Genomic DNA, 20,742 nt, shown 5'->3' with positions numbered 1-20,742 from the left:
GATTCCCTTGGGACAAGGTAAAAATTCCTAAGATTCTATCCTTTCTTCAAGAAGGATTGGAGAAAGGATTATCTGCAAGTTCCTTGAAGGGACAGATTTCTGCCTTGTCTGTGTTACTTCACAAAAAGCTGGCAGCTGTGCCAGATGTTCAAGCCTTTGTTCAGGCTCTGGTTAGAATCAAGCCTGTTTACAAACCTTTGACTCCTCCTTGGAGTCTCAACTTAGTTCTTTCAGTTCTTCAGGGGGTTCCGTTTGAACCCTTACATTCCGTTGATATTAAGTTATTATCTTGGAAAGTTTTGTTTTTGGTTGCAATTTCTTCTGCTAGAAGAGTTTCAGAATTATCTGCTCTGCAGTGTTCTCCTCCTTATCTGGTGTTCCATGCAGATAAGGTGGTTTTACGTACTAAACCTGGTTTTCTTCCGAAAGTTGTTTCTAACAAAAACATTAACCAGGAGATAGTCGTGCCTTCTTTGTGTCCGAATCCAGTTTCAAAGAAGGAACGTTTGTTGCACAATTTGGATGTTGTTCGCGCTCTAAAATTCTATTTAGATGCTACAAAGGATTTTAGACAAACATCTTCCTTGTTTGTTGTTTATTCTGGTAAAAGGAGAGGTCAAAAAGCAACTTCTACCTCTCTCTCTTTTTGGATTAAAAGCATCATCAGATTGGCTTATGAGACTGCCGGACGGCAGCCTCCTGAAAGAATCACAGCTCATTCCACTAGGGCTGTGGCTTCCACATGGGCCTTCAAGAACGAGGCTTCTGTTGATCAGATATGTCGGGCAGCGACTTGGTCTTCACTGCACACTTTTACCAAATTTTACAAGTTTGATACTTTTGCTTCTTCTGAGGCTATTTTTGGGAGAAAGGTTTTGCAAGCCGTGGTGCCTTCCATTTAGGTGACCTGATTTGCTCCCTCCCTTCATCCGTGTCCTAAAGCTTTGGTATTGGTTCCCACAAGTAAGGATGACGCCGTGGACCGGACACACCGATGTTGGAGAAAACAGAATTTATGTTTACCTGATAAATTACTTTCTCCAACGGTGTGTCCGGTCCACGGCCCGCCCTGGTTTTTTAATCAGGTCTGATAATTTATTTTCTTTAACTACAGTCACCACGGTATCATATGGTTTCTCCTATGCAAATATTCCTCCTTTACGTCGGTCGAATGACTGGGGTAGGCGGAGCCTAGGAGGGATCATGTGACCAGCTTTGCTGGGCTCTTTGCCATTTCCTGTTGGGGAAGAGAATATCCCACAAGTAAGGATGACGCCGTGGACCGGACACACCGTTGGAGAAAGTAATTTATCAGGTAAACATAAATTCTGTTTTTCCGATGTTCCTACCGAAATTTAGTTCTGCAGAAGGTCCCAAGCTTGTATCAATAAACCGACATGCTAAAAAATACACAGTTACATTTATGTTTTGTTTTTTTATTTAAAATTGTAATCCAGAATAGTTTGTTTATAGCGTTAATGTTGCTCATGATTCAGCGCTATTGTTAAGTTTCTTCCTCCCCCATCTTGCATTGCTATTATTGAGAGGGACCGTGTCACACAATATTGTCATCTTAGTAGATTAAGTATGATCCACCGATCCCACAACTATTCATGACTACACCCATTAATGAGATATGGCCCCATAATGTATAATTTGCACAAAATTGCCTATACACTTTAAAGGGATGCCATTAATGCACTAATTTGTACATTCTCTAGTACCCCCTCCCCCCCCCCCCTCTCTTTAGTGCTATGACAAATAATCCGCCCAATATTTTATCTAGCCTCTACACATTACATCTGTTGGGGGAAAAAAAAAAAAGCCTGATGGATTAGCGGATAAGCGGTTATACCAATTCAAGCACTGACTGTCCAGCAGATACAATTTATTGACAACTTTATGTTTTTTTTTTTTTTTTTTCTTATTGTCTTGTTTATTTGGTTTAACATACATATATCATTTATGGATATATATGCTGATATCCTATACTGAGACAACCATGATATATATCTGGTGCATTTATTGTATGATGTGTATATTCAACCCATACCTGAATCCCAGAAGTCTCCCCCTCCTTTTATTTTTTATTTTTATGCATTATCACTATACAATCCCTATCTTTGTGTTTACATTAAAATATGGAAGACCCATGAGCGGTCTGCATTGTTATTCAAAGGGATGAAAAATGAGGACTACTATTCAGGTCTTACAAGCATGTTTTTGAAATATCAACTTGTCATTGTATTGCGCATTCCTATAAAAGCATGTCATCTGTATCGTATAATTCCTCAATAAAAATTGTTAAATAAAAAAAAAATAAAAAAAAATTGTAATCCAGAGGTGTGTTCCTCTCTACAAACAGACCTGCATGAGTTGTCCTTATCCGCCAATGAGGTTTCAGGCTAAAACACATTTGAATATTGCATTTTCTACAAAGAAAGAAGGACTCAGATATATAAAACCTGTGGTAAAGACAAACATTGTGCAAGCAAAGGGCATTATAGCACAGAAATACAATAAACCTAATATATATAAACCAATATCATACAGCTGTGCTGTGTGTACAATAGGAGCTAACGTAATCATTTCCAAAGGAAAGAGTGATCTTGTTTATTATAGATTAATAAGGCTACATCAAGGTCTATATATATATATATATATATATATACAAGCTAGAAGAATTGCAATGAAAAGTGATCTCTGCTCAGGCCTCAAACAAAGTTATGATGGAATAGGGCTGTGATAACATCTAGGTTAAAGTTATGGTAAGTTTGATATCTTTTAAAATCATGTCCGGAATCTAAGCGATATTTTACAGGGACTTTAATTGATAACTTCTAATAAAGATGCACTGTAACTTATTTTTTAATCTAGCTGTGCCATTCTAATACCCTGCACTTCAGCCAGCCACTTCAGAACTTTTTGAGTGAATGGTTTGAATTGTTCTCCAATCAGTGCTCTAGCTACACTAAAAGTGCTGTACAACTAGAAAGCAGATTGGAGAAAAGTTCAAACAGTTATCTCGCAAAAGTTTTTAAGTGGGGGGCCGGAGCACGGGGTATTAGAATGGCACGCCTAGATTCAAAAGTAAGTTACAACACATCTTTATTAGAAGTGATCAATAAAAGTCCATCTAAAATATTGCTTAGACTTGGGACCTGATTTTAAAACATGTCAAGTTTACCATCGCTTTAATATTACACTTCTCAAACTTGTCTGGGAATATTTTGTGGATTACTTGTGGAACCATATTCCACCTAACTAGTGCTTTGTAGTTCAACTTGTAGAGTGTTGCAATGTATAGCTTTTTAGTGTAAACTACAGCTTTGTACCAAGTTGCAGGTGACCGTTTCAATGAAAGGTCCCTTTTCCCACTGGTAAATATAGTGTGATTTCACAAAGCTAGAACAGTTACATTACAAAAAGGACAGATAAGGGTTTGTACAACTGAATACTAGCCTTCCACCTGATTTTCCAGGGAGTCAGAGGAGCCAATGAGAATTTTATTTAATTATTTAAATTAAATTAATAATCTAGACTTAAAGATGAATGAATGCAAATCTCAAAAAAATTATTTTCTAATAGTATTTTGAACCTGCCAGATACTGTTATGAAGTTATCCCATTAGTGTCTACCTATAATACTTTCTCTATAAGCCTCAATACTCAAAGTTGGTGGGGTTGTCTTGGCAAATAAGATAGGTTGGTTTCTTGAAGCATTGGTAGAAAGCTAAATGTGACCTTTAGTGAATACTGACACTGTATTTGCTTTATGTTTTATGAATACAGCAAAATAAAGCTAATGGTGAACATTTGAAGATACTTCACAGTGATCAAATAGATGGTTATGCATTATATATTGACACTACATATATAGATTGGATATAGCTATAAAATATTAAGATATATAGTTCTAGCCCTGAGCAAAATTTAAATATTTTTGGTATCTGTTTCAGAGCAAGCCTTTGACATCAGTACTCAAGGATGTATGTGATGGGTAAGTATTTTTAAAGGATATATGTGAGAAAATAAAATTATTAAAAAAAACCCCAGAAAAGTTATTGGACAATTTACTGGGATATAGAATAAATCTAAAGGAGACAAAATAAGTGACTGGAATAAGAGAGAAGTGTGTTGGAGACAAGAAAAGTGACTTGGAGATGGGAGAAATGTGTAGGAGAGAAGTTTAAAATACATAAGTGTATAGAAAACAAGAGAATGTGACTCAGAGATTAGAGAAATATATCGGAGACAAGCAAAGTGACTGAGCGATTAGGGGATTGTATATCAGATAAGATAAGTGACAGAAAGATGAGAGGAGTGTATAGGAGCCAAGCAAGGTGACTAAGTGAAGGAAAAAGTGTGTAGGAGACAAGAGACGTTACCTGGCTATTAGATAAGTATATAGAAGGAAGACATACTTAGGATAAGTGTATAGAAAACAAGAGAAGTGAGAAGAAGAGAATAGAGAGGTATGTAGGAGACGAGAAGTAACCAGGATAAGATTTATATAATTGTGGTGGAATTGTATAGGAGACAAGAGATTGGGATATAAGAGAAATAAACTAAGACACATGAGATGTGGCTGGGAGAAGTGATGTTACTGCTGAGTTGGAGTACATAAGAAATTAGAAATATGACTAAGAGTTGAGAAGAGTAACAAGAGAAGTGACTTGGGAATGAAAGAAGTGGCCAAAAGATCAAATAAGTTGCTTGGAGATTAGAGACATCACTTGGAAATGTACAAATTGACTATCAGAAAACAAGATGACTGGGGTCTGACTTGTGACTGGGAACAAAATGACTGGGAAACACCTGGGAGGACTGGTGAGTGAAAAGTTACAAGGGAGTAGAAGCGATTAGTAACAGAGAACAGTTACTGTGAGGGAGAGAAGTCTTTGGGTAGAGTGAAATGATGAGCACATAATCGGTGGCTGGTCTGAAATGAGTGAAACAATTGAGTTACGTTGAAAAATATGCCAGGAGGTGAAATCTATCTGCAATCTAAAGAACTGATTGGAAAGTGAGAGGAAATAATTTATAAGACAAATGAAGCTGCCAGGTTGTCTGATATGTCACAATGCTCTTGTCTTATAGGTGGAACATAAGTAACTCAGAACAGTATGCACTACAGTATGTGGATGGGCACCAGGGATACATCACTGAGTTGGTGAGTTTGGAAGCTTCTTTATGTCATTAATTTAGCACTATTACCTTTTATGTGTATATAAAATACATACATAGAGGAAAGCTGCACAAAACAAGCAGCAATAATAACTGATGGTTACACCATATAGGATAATTGGAGCCCTGCTAAGCAGAGTTGATTATAGCAGCAGGCCAATAAAAATCTTGTACTTAATATTGGTTAATAAAAGCGGTGTTTAAAGCGATAGAGGAATGAAATAATCATAATTTTAACTGATTTTATTAATATGTCCCCTTCCAGTTCTACTCTTAGGTTCCTTAGACTCTGCTCCTTTTTTAGACTTTGTTTTCACTCTCCAAGTCCTTACTCTTTCCTTCTATCTTAATACCCTCCCTTTCTCTCATATATTGCCTCTCTACTTTGGACTTATTTCATCTCCATTCTAACTCACCCATATATTCTCAATTCATATTTATTTTCTCTCTCACTCAATTTCCACATCTCCCTGAACATATATATATATCTCATTTTACCCCCTTTACCTTATTCAGAATACCTCTCTTTTAGTTTCTCTTTCTCTCCAAGAACTTCACTTTCTAACCTATCCCCATTGTTACTTAAAAAGGGTTTATCCAGCATGAATATTCATAAAGAGACAGTAATATTTTCCATCTCCCTACTCTCCCTTCCACCTAACACCTCATCTGAAATCTGTGATTGAGCTGCATCCAATAGAATTTTATGCTTAAATGTTTTTATTGAAGTTTTTCATTACAAATGGAAGAGAACAACAAATAACAGAAAAAGGAAGAAAGACATAAAAAAAAAAAAACAGTCTCTCGAGCTCTCTCTATATCTCAACTAGTGGGCATTGCTTAGTCGGGTCCCAAGAGCCTCATGCATTCCAATCTATGTTTGTTTCGGTGTAGACATAGTCCAGTATTCTATTGAGAGCGATGACTCTATGAACTATGACATCCGAGTCCGGAGAGTGAGTGGTTAGAGTTCATCATTATCCAATAGAAATTTAAAGGGATATGAAACCCAATTTTTTTCCTTTCATGATTCAGATAGAGCATGCAATTTAAAGCAACTTTCTTATTTACTCCTTTTATCACATTTTCTTTGTCCTCTTGGTATCTTTATTTGAAAAGCAGGAATGTAAGCTCAGGAGACGACACAGTTTTTGTTCAGCACCTGGCAAGCACTACTCGGGGTTCTAAACCAAAAATGGGTTGGATTTTGTAACCCTTTAATGAAATGCAAAGATACGCATATTAAATCAATGTATTTCAGCAGGATGACTCATGTTTAGCCTATTTTCTTTTAGAATCGCATGGAGATAAAAAATGGCAGCATACTGAGACTTACAACATCTCCAGTAAGTATATAAAAAATAGACAGATTATATGGTATAAATCAATGCATTCAAATTGGTTATTACTTCAAAATTATATTATTTTATTCCAGTTCTTGCTCACTCTATATCCATTTTAATGTATCTGTGTTTTAAATTCCTCATATTATTTTTTTGTGGTTCATATTCAATTTATATTGACTTAGTTTATGTATTGATCACCTAAATTAGTATTATTAGATATTCAATTCAAATTAAAGAGACTTGCACACATGTATCACACCTTTTAAAATGTAATGCTATTCAGTTATTGAGCACTTGGATGTGCTGTTAATGTGGTAAAATTATTAATGTCTTTGTAGTTTATCATTAATCACTATGGGCTAGATTCCGCCTAGAGCGGTATTTTGCGATCCCACTTATGCGTTAAAACTGCGTGCGTCGGGTATTATGCATATTACAAATTGAAAGTAAAAAGTTTTCTCTTGTTAGGTGTATCCAGTCCACGGATCATCCATTACTTGTGGGATATTCTCCTTCCCAACAGGAAGTTGCAAGAGGATCACCCACAGCAGAGCTGCTATATAGCTCCTCCCCTAACTGCCATACCCAGTCATTCTCTTGCAAGCTCTCAACATAGCTGGAGGTAGTTAGAGGAAAGTGGTAAAATATAGTTAGTTTTTTCTTCAATAAAAAGTTTATTGTTTTTAAATGGTACCGGAGTGTACTGTTTTTATCTCAGGCAGCATTTAGAAGAAGAATCTGCCTGCGTTTTTCTATGATCTTAGCAGAAGTAACTAAGATCCACTGCCGTTCTCACATATGTCTGAGGAGTGAGGTAACTTCAGAGGGAGAATGGCGTGCAGGGTATCCTGCAATAAGGTATGTGCAGTTAAGTTTTTCTAGGGATGGAATTTGCTAGAAAATGCTGCTGATACCGGATTAATGTAAGTTAAAGCCTAAATACAGTGATTTAATAGCGACTAGTATCAGGCTTGCTATCAGAGGTATATACTCTGATTAATGTGCAATATAAAACGTTTGCTGGCATGTTTAATCGTTTTTATATATGCTTTGGTGATAAAACTTATTGGGGCCTAGTTTTTTCCACATGGCTGGCTTTATTTTTGCCTAGAAACAGTTTCCTGAGGCTTTCCACTGTTATAGTATAAAAGTTACAGTTGGTGCAGTTAAAATTACAAACTGTGACATTCAGCTTCCCTCAGCAGTCCCCTGCATGCTATAGGACATCTCTGAAGGGATCAAAAGGCTTCAAAAGTAGGAGCTGTGGCAGTTGTTATGACTGTTTAAAAAACATATTTTTCATTTTGTTAATCTTTTTTTTGTATTAAGGGGTTAATCATCCATTTGCAAGTGGGTGCAATGCTCTGCTAACTTGTTACATACACTGTAAAAATTTCGTTAGTTTAACTGCCTTTTTTCACTGTTATTTCAAATTTTGGCAAAATTTGTTTCTCTTAAAGGCACAGTAACGTTTTTTTATATTGCTTGTTAACTTGATTTAAAGTGTTTTCCAAGCTTGCTAGTCTCATTGCTAGTCTGTATAAACATGTCTGACATAGAGGAAACTCCTTGTTCATTATGCTTAAAAGCCATGGCGGAACCCCATAGGAGAATGTGTACTAAATGTATTGATTTCACTTTAAACAATAAAGATCAGCTGTTATCTTTAAAAGAATTATCACCAGAGGATTCTGACGAGGGGGAAGTTATGCCGACTAACTCTCCCCACGTGTCGGACCCTTTGACTCCCGCTCAAGGGACTCACGCTAAAATGACGCCAAGTACATCAAAGACGCCCATAGCGATTACTTTGCAGGACATGGCGGCAATTATGGATAATACCCTGTCAGCGGTATTAGCCAGACTGCCTGAATTCAGAGGAAAGCGCGATAGCTCTGGGGTTAGACGTAATACAGAGCGCGCAGATGTTTTAAGGCCCATGTCTGATACTGCGTCATAATATGCAGAAGCTGAGGAAGAGCTTCAGTCTGTGGGTGACGTCTCTGACTCGGGGAAACCTGATTCAGATATGTCTACTTTTAAAGTTAATAAATTATTAAAAAAAGTGGGCGCTTAAAGCAGGAGATTCAGTAGATATGTAACAAATTATACTTTCCTCTGTGGGGATTAGATCAGACTAAGGGGGATGATATCCAAACTACTGCCGTTCAGAAGTGGAAATAAACAATTCTGATATATTTAATTATTTTTATTTGATATAATTAAATGTTTTAAGAACAATTCAAAATTTCAAAAACAATAATTAATATCCACGGTTAAAACAATACTTCATATTCCAATTCTAAAACAATACACATTCACTTCCAACTATAGTTGCTTTTTCAGCCATACACACACTCAAACACTCCCTAAAACAATATAGTAAAAATGGTTATAAAAACAATACATGCAAGTTTGAGTAGAAGTCACAAACCAGAAGGAGCAATATATTCCCAAAAGGGATCAACAGGTAATATTGTATATTCCTGATAAGAAAGTTGTGCACAGTATGTTTAAACAAGTCCGCTACAGCAAGGTAACTTCTACTCAAACTTGCATGTATTGTTTTTATAACCATTTTTACTATATTGTTTTAGGGAGTGTTTGAGTGTGTGTATGGCTGAAAAAGCAACTATAGTTGGAAGTGAATGTGTATTGTTTTAGAATTGGAATATGAAGTATTGTTTTAACCGTGGATATTAATTATTGTTTTTGAAATTTTGAATTGTTCTTAAAACATTTAATTATATCAAATAAAAATAATTAAATATATCAGAATTGTTTATTTCCACTTCTGAACGGCAGTAGTTTGGATATCATCCCCCTTAGTCTGATCTAATCCCCACAGAGGAAAGTATAATTTGTTACATATCTACTGAATCTCCTGCTTTAAGCGCCCACTTTTTTTAATAATTTATTATTGTAATTGTTACTATCCAGGAAGGGGATAGTTTTATAGTGAGGCTTTGGAGATTAAGATTCAGCGCTTCACCCACAACATTATTTTTAAATTAGTTCCTTTTTCTTCCACGGTGTGTAAGCAGCAGAATCACTGTTGATATGGATATTTTTAGCTATCGAGATAAATTGTTTTCTGAGATTAATAAGGATTTTAAACAACCTGAAGAATGTTTTGACCAAGCTGATATTTTAAAACTTTTAGGCGAATTGGAAAAAGTTTTGAACAAAGAACTTAGGCAAAAGATGGAACTAATTGTCTTAGATAGATATTTGGATCAAGATTTAATCCCAAGGGGCCTTAAATTAAAAAAGAGTTGTACCTTTGAACTTAGTGAACCATTACAATTAGAATGGGATAGTGTTCTGAAAGGAGCATCAAAAGGTTTAATTGAAGTGATTAAAAAATCAAGAAATGAAAGTATTGAACAAATGAATAATGAAATATTAAACATTAAAGAAAAATTAGAATCGATAAAGGAAGATCAGGCCCTAAAAGAAAGACAACATGTAATTATTGAAAGATTAGAGAACACTAAGAAGGAAATTATAGTAGCCAAATATAAGAAATTTAAAAGGGATATTACAGAATCAGCAAACATACAGAGGGACACTGAACCCATGAATGTCGCTAAAGATTTGGGGAATGAAAGAGTAGAGAATAATTCATGGGAACACAATAACAGAAAAGCTGTGAACCACTATAATAGAGGACACAACTATGACTATAGAAATGGAGAATACAACAATGGGAACTATAGGAATAGATTCCAAGGTGGATGGAACCGGAATTATGATAGAAGGCCCTATAATTATAATCATTTTGATAATAGATATAATGGGCAAAATTACTTTAGAGGGAGGGATCACCAATGGAGGGAGAACCACAATGGATATAGGGATGAAAGGACAAATGATTTCCAGAGGAATAGAAATGGAGGCTATATGAGAAATAGGAATGCTGAACATTATGGTAGGGAAGGGAATAATTATCAACAAGGGGGTTTTAACCAACAAACAAGAAGGGAGGAGAATTCATCTATAAAAAGAAATCTGGATATACCAACATCAAATAGATTCACCCCCTTAAGTAATTTGAAAGAAAATCAATTCGGGGCAGGGAATAGTATGAAACAAATAGAATTAACCAGTGAAGAAAGGGATTTTTTAGATCGAAGCCCCAGAAGGGAGGGACGCCCATTACCGCAAAAAAACCAGAGTATACAAGAAAAAGAAGAAAGGGTTTTAGGGTCAAGAGAAAGAAAAAGACAACTAGAGGAGCTAGAGGAGGAAGGGGAAAGAATGGAAAGAATAGAAGCCAAGAGACAGAAATAACTAAGACAAGAAAGATAGGGATTTTCAATCTGAGTAATAAAATTTTAAGTAAAGATGAGGAGAGAGTTTTAAATTTAGAGTTATCATTTGCCCCATCTAGGACTTTAAATAAATTTGAAACTCACATTAATGTGAAGAAGTACGTGAGGAACCTTACTCTTAAACGGTTCTTTCTAAAAAACCCCATTGAAAAATATATAGGTAATGATAGAGCCACCACGAATGTTGATAAATTTGAACATACTAATTTAAAACTGAAGTCAAACTTCTATCCGAAAAACGATAGAGGAAGCAATTTAGAAACCTTCGAAAAAATGGTCCTATTGGACCTAAGGAAAAGTGAAGGACGAAAGAATAAATATAAAAGAAATTTAAATAAAAAGGACAAAGAATTGCTAGAACAACTTCAAAATAACAGTGATATCACATTCAAAATGGCAGACAAAGGAGGAGGCCTGGTCATTATGGACAGTAAAAACTATAAAAATGAGGCCGAGAGACTATTAAACGATAGAAAAACCTATAGGAAGCTAGAGATGGATCCAACTAAAAAGTTTATAACTAAATTACTTAAAATTATAGATAAAGGGAAGGATAAAGGGATTTTAACAGAAAAAGAATATTTATATATCAAACCACAACATCCTAGGATCCCCATATTTTACTTTTTGCCTAAGGTGCATAAAAGTCTAGTTAATCCCCCTGGGAGGCCTATCGTCTCGGGGATTGATTCTATTACATCCAACCTTTCTCAGTACGTGGACAATTTCCTCCAAAAATATGTAGGGACTTTAGATTCTTACTTAAAAGACTCTACTAGTGTTTTAAGAATACTGAAAGAAATAGAATGGGAGGATGGCTATTTTATGGCCACCTGTGATGTGTCATCTTTGTACACAAATATTAAACACAATTTAGGATTGGAAGCTGTGGAATATTTTTTATCTAAAGACGAGAGTATAGTTGAGGATCAGAAGGAATTTATATTAGAAAGTATTAGTTTTATATTGGAGCATAATTATTTTTCTTTTGATGGTAATTATTTCCAGCAAATAGAAGGTACAGCCATGGGCACGAGATTCGCACCGAGCTACGCAAATTTGTTTATGGGAGAATGGGAACAGAGGTTTCTCCAGTTTGCTGAGCTTGGTGCGGATCTCGTGCTTTTTAAAAGATACATAGATGACATTTTAATAATTTGGCGTGGAAGTGAAGAGTCTCTCATAGATTTATTTAATACTATGAACAGTAATGATAGGGGCCTGACTTTTACTTATAATATCAGTAAAGAGAAAATTACCTTCCTAGATTTAGATCTAGTTGTGGAAAACAAAGAATGTATAACTAAAACCCATTTTAAGCCCACGGATGCAAATAACTACATCCACGCTACTAGCTGCCACTATAAGAAATGGATAGATAATATTCCGGTTGGCCAATGCCTAAGGATTCGAAAAAACTGTTCCAGATTAATGGATTTCGAGGAACAAATAGAAATATTGGAAGATAGGTTTAGAGATAGAGGCTATCAGGAGAAAAATATTAAAGCAGCTATCACAAGGGCTAGGGACACAGAGAGAAATTCCCTTTTGGAATATAAAAATAGAAAATTTGAGAACAGAGAAATGATAGATGTTCCATTTATCACCACATATAGTGAGGATCATGGGGTAATGAGGAAAATCCTAAGAAAGCACTGGCACCTTATAAAAAAATGATCCTGTGATTGGAGACAAGCTCCCCCCATACCCAAGGATTGTGTATAAAAAAACAAAAAATTTTAAAACAATTTTAGCCCCTAGCGAATTTAAACGGAAAAAAGAAAGACCCCTGAAAGATAAGGATCTAAAAGGAGAAGAAATAAGAGGCTTCTTTCCCTGTGTCACTTGTAAAGCCTGTAGAAATGGGATTAAAAAGAAGGATGTAGTGATCCCAGGTATGGACAAAGAATATAAGATCAAGGATATAATTAGGTGCAATAGTAAGGGTGTAGTGTACATGTTACAATGTTCTTGTAATTATTTTTATATTGGGGAAACAACTAGGATGCTGAGAGATAGGGTTAGGGAACATCTAAGGAATATTGAAAAGGGGAAGTTGGATACACATTTATACCAACATTTTAGAGAGACACATAAAAATAACATCAAGGATCTCACATTTTGGGGGTTGTGTTTGGTAAGGAAGGACTGGAGGGGGGGCAATTTTGAAAATAAACTTTTAAAGAGAGAAGCTGAGTTAATTTATAATTTTAATACATTGTACCCCAATGGCCTCAACTCAGAACTAGAATTGGCCCCTTTTTTAATGTAATTTTTAATGTAATTTTCTATGTGTATTATATTACAATTTATTTTAATATCTTCTTAAAATGAGCCTCTAAATACTATATTTATCAGATTGATTATTTAATTGTTATAATATCTTCCTATAATGAGCCTCTAAAATACAATTTTTATCAGATTGATTATTTATACCCAATATTTTGTTTGCCCATATACACCACTAAACTTACCGGTTGTTAGAATATTTATTGTTTACTTTTCATGCCATGTGATAGTGATCATTAGTATTTGAAAATATATAACCTCCCCCTTAGGTTAATTTTAGATATGTTTTTTGATAATCCTTTTTTCTTAAATGTTTTTTAATTAATTTTTAAATTTATTAAATTTAAGATTTTAGAATAGTATTTTATTATGGATATTAATTTGTTGTATTCTAAATGGTAATAGTCTATGTATATATATGAATTGGTTTATGAGTGTGAAGTGGTTTGCAATTGATGAAGCATGTGTCTGTATTGATTCCCACATTTAATGCAAACTGGAAGGAAATGAACAACTGACAAATCAGAAGCTACAGCGGGGTTTTTAAGAAAGCACAGATGCAGGGTAAAGTATCTTGATAAAGACCCACACGGGTTGAAACGCGTAGAAGAATTACCCTGTCACTATATAAACAAAATTGCCTTTTTCTGCTACAAGTTTGATAAACAAAGACTGAAGGATCTTAACCGCGTACTGTGTAAGTACTAAAGAGCGGCCACAAGAATCAGGATTAGAGGTCTTCCTACACCTCGTAAATAGACTTGCGCAAGTCTGATTCACCTGGAGGTTCCGGATACCAGGTGACGTAGGAGTCTTGGAAGCCGCCGGTGTGCGGTCAATTGTTTGCAGCAGGACGGCTGAAATACAGTGGAGTAACGGTAACGGTAAGAAGGCGGATAGCCTCTAAATATACAGGACAGTAACGGAGATCTTAGTAAAAGACTGAAGTCTCACGGACTACCCCTTGTTTGGTGCAAATTGAATACAGCGCCGGTGAAAAAATACCGACGGCTGTTTGCATTTGGGGGCTAATCAATTTTAAGGATACTAATACCTAGCACCTTACCTTGCTGTAGCGGACTTGTTTAAACATACTGTGCACAACTTTCTTATCAGGAATATACGATATTACCTGTTGATCCCTTTTGGGAATATATTGCTCCTTCTGGTTTGTGACTTCTACTCAAACTTGCATGTATTGTTTTTATAACCATTTTTACTATATTGTTTTAGGGAGTGTTTGAGTGTGTGTATGGCTGAAAAAGCAACTATAGTTGGAAGTGAATGTGTATTGTTTTAGAATTGGAATATGAAGTATTGTTTTAACCGTGGATATTAATTATTGTTTTTGAAATTTTGAATTGTTCTTAAAACATTTAATTATATCAAATAAAAATAATTAAATATATCAGAATTGTTTATTTCCACTTCTGAACGGCAGTAGTTTGGATATCATCCCCCTTAGTCTGATCTAATCCCCACAGAGGAAAGTATAATTTGTTACATATCTACTGAATCTCCTGCTTTAAGCGCCCACTTTTTTTAATAATTTATTATTGTAATTGTTACTATCCAGGAAGGGGATAGTTTTATAGTGAGGCTTTGGAGATTAAGATTCAGCGCTTCACCCACAACATTATTTTTAAATTAGTTACTTTTAAAGTTAAGCTTGAGAACCTCCGGGTGTTGCTTGGAGAGGTTTTAGCTGCTCTGAATGACTGTGACACAATTGCAGTGCCAGAGAAATTGTGTAGACTGGATAAATACTATGCGGTGCCGGTGTGTACTGACGTTTTTCCAATACCTAAAAGGTTTACAGAAATTATTACTAAGGAGTGGGACAGACCCGGTGTGCCGTTTTCCCCCCTCCTATTTTTAGAAAAATATTTCCAATAGACTCCACCACACGGGACTTATGGCAGACGGTCCCTAAGGTGGAGGGAGCAGTTTCTACTTTAGCAAAGCCTACCACTATCCCTGTTGAGGACAGTTGTGCTTTTTCAGATCCAATGGATAAAAAATTAGAAGGTTACCTTAAGAAAATGTTTATTCAACAAGGTTTTATCCTGCAGCCCCTTGCATGCATTGTTCCTGTCACTGCTGCTGCGGCGGCGTTCTGGAAGAGGCCTTTCAGACAGCTACTCCATTGACTGAAATACTTGACAAGCTTAGAACACTTAAGCTAGCTAATTCTTTTGTTTCTGATGCCATTGTTCATTTGACTAAACTAACGGCTAGGAATTCTGGATTCGCCATCCAGGCGCGTAGGGCGCTATGGCTTAAATCTTGGTCAGCTGACGTGACTTCAAAGTCTAAATTACTTAACATTCCCTTCAAGGGGCAGACCCTATTCGGGCCTGGTTTGAAGGAAATTATTGCTGACATTACTGGAGGTAAGGGTCATACCCTTCCTCAGGACAGGGCCAAATCAAGGGCCAAACAGTCTAATTTTCGTGCCTTTCGAAACTTCAAGGCAGGTGCAGCATCAACTTCCTCTGCTACAAAACAAGAGGGAACTTTTGCGCAATCCAAGCCGGCCTGGAAATCTAACCAGGCCTGGAGCAAAGGCAAGCAGGCCAGAAAGCCTGCTGCTGCCTCTAAGACAGCATGAAGGAACGGCCCCCTATCCGGCAACGGATCTAGTAGGGGGCAGACTTTCTCTCTTCGCCCAGGCGTGGGCAAGAGATGTTCAGGATCCCTGGGTGTTGGAGATCATATCTCAGGGATATCTTCTGGACTTCAAAGCTTCCCCCCCACAAGGGAGATTTCACCTTTCGAGATTATCTGTAAACCAGATAAAGAAAGAGGCATTCTTACGCTGTGTGCAAGACCTCCTAATAATGGGAGTGATCCATCCAGTTCCACAGATGGAACAAGGACAGGGATTTTATTCAAATCTGTTTGTGGTTCCCAAAAAAGAGGGATCCTTCAGACCAATTTTGGATCTAAAGAGCTTAAACAAATTCCTCAGAGTTCCATCGTTCAAAATGGACAATCCTACCTATGATCCAGGAGGGTCAGTACATGACCACAGTGGATTTGAAGGATGCTTACCTTCACATACCGATTCACAAAGATCATCATCGGTTCCTAAGGTTTGCCTTTCTAGCCAGGCATTACCAGTTTGTGGCTCTTCCCTTCGGGTTAGCTACAGCCCCAAGAATTTTTACAAAGGTTCTGGGGTTTCTTCTGGCGGTCCTAAGACCACGGGGCATAGCAGTGGCCCCTTATCTAGACGACATCCTGATACAGGCGTCAAACTTCCAAATTGCCAAATCTCATACGGACATAGTGTTGGCATTTCTGAGGTCACATGGGTGGAAAGGGAAAGAGTTCTCTATCACCCCTCACAAGGGTTTCCTTCCTAGGAACTCTGATAGATTCTGTAGAAATGAAAATTTACCTGACGGAGTCCAGGTTATCAAAGCTTCTAAATTCCTGCCGTGTTCTTCACTACATTCTGCGCCCTTCGGTGGCTCAGTGCATGGAAGTGATCGGCTTAATGGTAGCGGCGATGGACATAGTGCCATTTGCGAGCCTACATCTCAGACCGCTGCAATTATGCATGCTCAGTCAGTGGAATGGGGATTACACAGATTTGTCCCCTCTGCTAAATCTGGATCAAGAGACCAGAGATTCTCTTCTCTGGTGGCTATCTCGGGTCCATCTGTCCAAAGGTATGACCTTTCGCAGGCCAGATTGGACAATTGTAACAACAGATGCCAGCCTTCTAGGTTGGGGTGCAGTCTGGAATTCCCTGAAGGCTCAGGGATCGTGGACTCAGGAGGAGAAACTCCTCCCAATAAATATTCTGGAGTTAAGAGCAATATTCAATTCTCTTCTAGCTTGGCCTCAGTTAGCAACCCTGAGGTTCATCAGATTTCAGTCGGACAACATCACGACTGTGGCTTACATCAACCATCAAGGGGGGACCAGGAGCTCCCTAGCGATGTTAGAAGTCTCCAAGATAATTCGCTGGGCAGAGACTCACTCTTTCATAAGAGGTAACGTGAGGTGCTTCGTGGTCCTGGATATCCGACCGCTAACGGCTTCTGTATAGGATGTGAGAGAAATATTACCCTCTCACCTGCTCTTGTTCTGCCCGATGTAGACACCTCGTTCTGGTCACACTGTCTCCTGAGCCCTCCGGGATCTCTAGTGCTCCACTCTCTCGTGGCTTGGAGATTCCCCTTCGGCGTCTGACGTCACGATACACGTGCTTAGTTGCGGCCAATCAGTAGGTAAGTCACTCAGGCTGGCAGCGTTGCTCCATTCCTGTGTAATAAGCCGGTCTTGGCGTTCGTTATGTGCTGACTTACCCAGAGCCCCCTCGGGTGGGCTGGATTGCCCTTCTACAGTACACACCGGCCCTCTCCCAGGTCGGATATGTGTAATTTCCAAGAAATGGTACTGTTTAAGATGAAAGTTCTCTTCATTAGGACATGTTAAAACAAAGTTGCTCACGTGCAGTAATATTTAAAAGCCAAAAACACTACTTAAAGGCAGATATAGCAATAGTCCAAGTAGACTTGTATGTAAGAGGTTAATATACATGCATTTGAGAAAAACAGTATCTTTCATTGTAAGTAATATTACCTATTTTTGTCCGACATAGAAAGGGTTAATAAGCACACTTATTAGCAACCAATGAGGTTGTGAGGGAGCGTATAAAGCTCCACAGGCGACTAATAGATAGTGAGTCTATGAATAAGGCGGAACAGCCGAAACATATCAGACTGGCCTTTAAGTAGTGTTTTTGGCTTTTAAATATAACTGCACGTGAGCAACTTTGTTTTAACATGTCCTAATAAAGAGAACTTTCATCTTAAACAGTACCATTTCTTGGAAGAGACTCACTCTTGCCATCTATCAGCGATCCATATCCCAGGTGTAGAGAACTGGGAGAGCATCAGTGATCTTGATCGCGCCTGCATGGCCACGCAGGACCTGGTATGCAGACCTGGTGGACATGTCATCCTTTCCACCTTGGCCTCTGCCTCTGAGACAAGACCTTTTACTACAAGGTCCTTTCAATCATCCAAATCTAATTTCTCTGAGACTGACTGCCTGGAGATTGAACGCTTGATTTTATCAAGGCGTGGCTTCTCCGAGTCAGTCATTGATACCTTAATACAGGCACGAAAGCCTGTAACCAGGAAAATCTACCATAAGATATGGAGCAAATATCTTCATTAGTGTGAATCCAAGAATTACTCATGGAGTAAGGTTAGGATTCCTAGGATATTGTCCTTTCTCCAAGAGGGTTTGGATAAAGGATTATCAGCTAGTTCTTTAAAGGGACAGATTTCTGCTCTGTCTATCCATTTGCACAAGCGTCTGGCAGAGGTTCCAGACGTCCAGGCATTTTGTCAGGCTTTGGTTAGAATTAAGCCTGTGTTTAAACCTGTTGCTCCTCCATGGAGTTGGTTCTTAAGGTTCTTCAAGGAGTTCTGTTTGAACCCCTTCATTCCATTGATATCAAACTTTTATCTTGGAAAGTTCTGTTTTTGATGGCTATTTTCTCGGCTCGTAGAGTCTCTGAGTTATCAGCTTTACAATGTGATTCTCCTTATCTGATTTTCCATACAGATAAAGTAGTTCTGCGTACAAAACCTGGGTTTTTACCTAAGGTAGTTTCCAACAAGAATATCAATCAAGAGATTGTTGTTCCATCATTGTGTCCTAATCCTTCTTCAAAGAAGGAACGTCTTTTACATAATTTGGATGTAGTCCGTGCTTTAAAGTTTTACTTACAAGCGACTAAAGATTTTCGTCAAAGATCTTCCCTGTTTGTTGTTTACTCTGGACAGAGGAGAGGTCAAAAGGCTTCGGCAACGTCTCTTTCTTTTTGGCTTCGGCAACCTCTCTTTCTTTTTGGCTTCGGAGCGTAATACGCTTAGCCTATTAGACTGCTGGACAGCAGCCCCCTGAAAGGATTACAGCTCATTCTACTAGAGCTGTGGCTTCCACCTGGGCCTTTAAAAATGAGGCTTCTGTTGAACAGATTTGCAAAGCGGTGACTTGGTCTTCGCTTCATACCTTTTCAAAATTTTACAAATTTGATACTTTTGCTTCTTCGTAGGCTATTTTTGGGAGAAAGGTTCTACAGGCAGTGGTCCCTTCCGTTTAAGTACCTGCCTTGTCCCTCCCTTCATCCGTGTACTTTAGCTTTGGTATTGGTATCCCACAAGTAATGGATGATCCGTGGACTGGATACACCTAACAAGAGAAAACATAATTTATGCTTACCTGATAAATGTATTTCTCTTGTGGTGTATCCAGTCCACGGCCCGCCCTGTCCTTTTAAGGCAGGTCTAAATTTTAAACTACAGTCACCACTGCACCCTATGGTTTCTCCTTTCTCTGCTAGTTTCGGTCGAATGACTGGATATGGCAGTTAGGGGAGGAGCTATATAGCAGCTCTGCTGTGGGTGATCCTCTTGCAACTTCCTGTTGGGAAGGAGAATATCCCACAAGTAATGGATGATCCGTGGACTGGATACACCACAAGAGAAATAAATTTATCAGGTAAACATAAATTATGTTTTCGCAAGAGCCAACACACTCAAAAAGCTGAAGATAGAATATCATGACCACGTTAATGTATTACCCTATATAAGTCAATGGAGCAAGAAAAGCGGGGATAAACAGCCTACTCATGCGCAAATCCAAATATGTAATGCTCGTGGGATATTCCGCTATCAGACCGACTTGGCCCGTAGTCTTCTTATCCTGGCGTCAAGTGGAATGATAGGAAATATCACAGAGAGAGTTTGTGAAATGAGGTAAGCAATACTCACATCAGGCAGGGCAGTCCTCAGCTGCAACAGGAAGACAATCCGGCAGTAAGGTAGTTCAGGGGTAAACCATTAGAAGGACCGGAAACAGGCAGGAGTCAGCAACAAAAGGATATCCAGTAGTATAACAGTTCAGGGGTAAACCAATAGAATGGCCAGGCAAGCAGAGTTCGGCAACAGTATAGCAATCCAGTACTTTAAGGGTTAAGCAGGCAGAGTTCAGCAATGTTATGGCAATCCAGTACTTTAGGGGGTTAAGCAGGCAGAGTAGTCAGACAGGCAGAGTTCAGTAACGATATATAGCAATCCAGAAATATGGTACACAGCACCCAGGAGCACAATAAGTAACAGCTATACTTGGGCAGAGAATTTAAAAGAAGCAAGTACATAGCTGCCGATTCGCACCAAGAGCTCAAGGACCCGGCTTCAGAGAGGAGGAGACGTGCAGCGATGACGTCATTGCCGCTCGCTCAGAGGAACTGCCGGATTCCTGGCAACCACCAGAGCGTCCTAGGCAACAAGCAGAGAGGAAGTGTCACGTCCCTGGCAACAGCCAGGGCGGCGTAACAGAATGCATGTTCTTTAGTGCGCTAACCTGAAATGAAAATATGAATTTAACATTTCAATGTTCTTCAAATAGCAGAATATGTTCTATTTATTCATTAATACATATTTCTATTTATACTGTATATAATGTTTGTTTGGTAAAATATCTATCTATCTATCTATCTATCTATCTATATATATATATATATATATATATATATACTGTGTGTGTGTGTATATATAT

At 37.9% G+C, this 20,742-nt stretch overlaps 1 protein-coding gene across 3 annotated transcripts in view; it reads left to right on the top strand.

Moving 5' to 3' along the window:
- ELMO3 (engulfment and cell motility 3) overlaps nucleotides 1–20,742 on the top strand; it is a 345,089-nt gene that overhangs the window by 58,305 nt on the left and 266,042 nt on the right. For all 3 annotated transcript variants that reach the window (XM_053702885.1, XM_053702894.1, XM_053702901.1), the window contains exons 3-5: nucleotides 3,959–3,999; nucleotides 5,100–5,172; nucleotides 6,482–6,532. In XM_053702885.1, the coding sequence (XP_053558860.1) occupies nucleotides 3,959–3,999; nucleotides 5,100–5,172; nucleotides 6,482–6,532 (165 nt within the window). The remainder of the gene's footprint in view (nucleotides 1–3,958; nucleotides 4,000–5,099; nucleotides 5,173–6,481; nucleotides 6,533–20,742) is intronic.

The sequence above is a fragment of the Bombina bombina genome, chromosome 1, assembly GCF_027579735.1.
Source record: "Bombina bombina isolate aBomBom1 chromosome 1, aBomBom1.pri, whole genome shotgun sequence".
In the NCBI taxonomy this organism is placed as follows: Eukaryota; Metazoa; Chordata; class Amphibia; order Anura; family Bombinatoridae; genus Bombina; species Bombina bombina.
The sequence above is the reverse complement of the archived record's forward strand: the minus strand, read 5'-3'. Positions and strand labels throughout refer to the sequence as shown.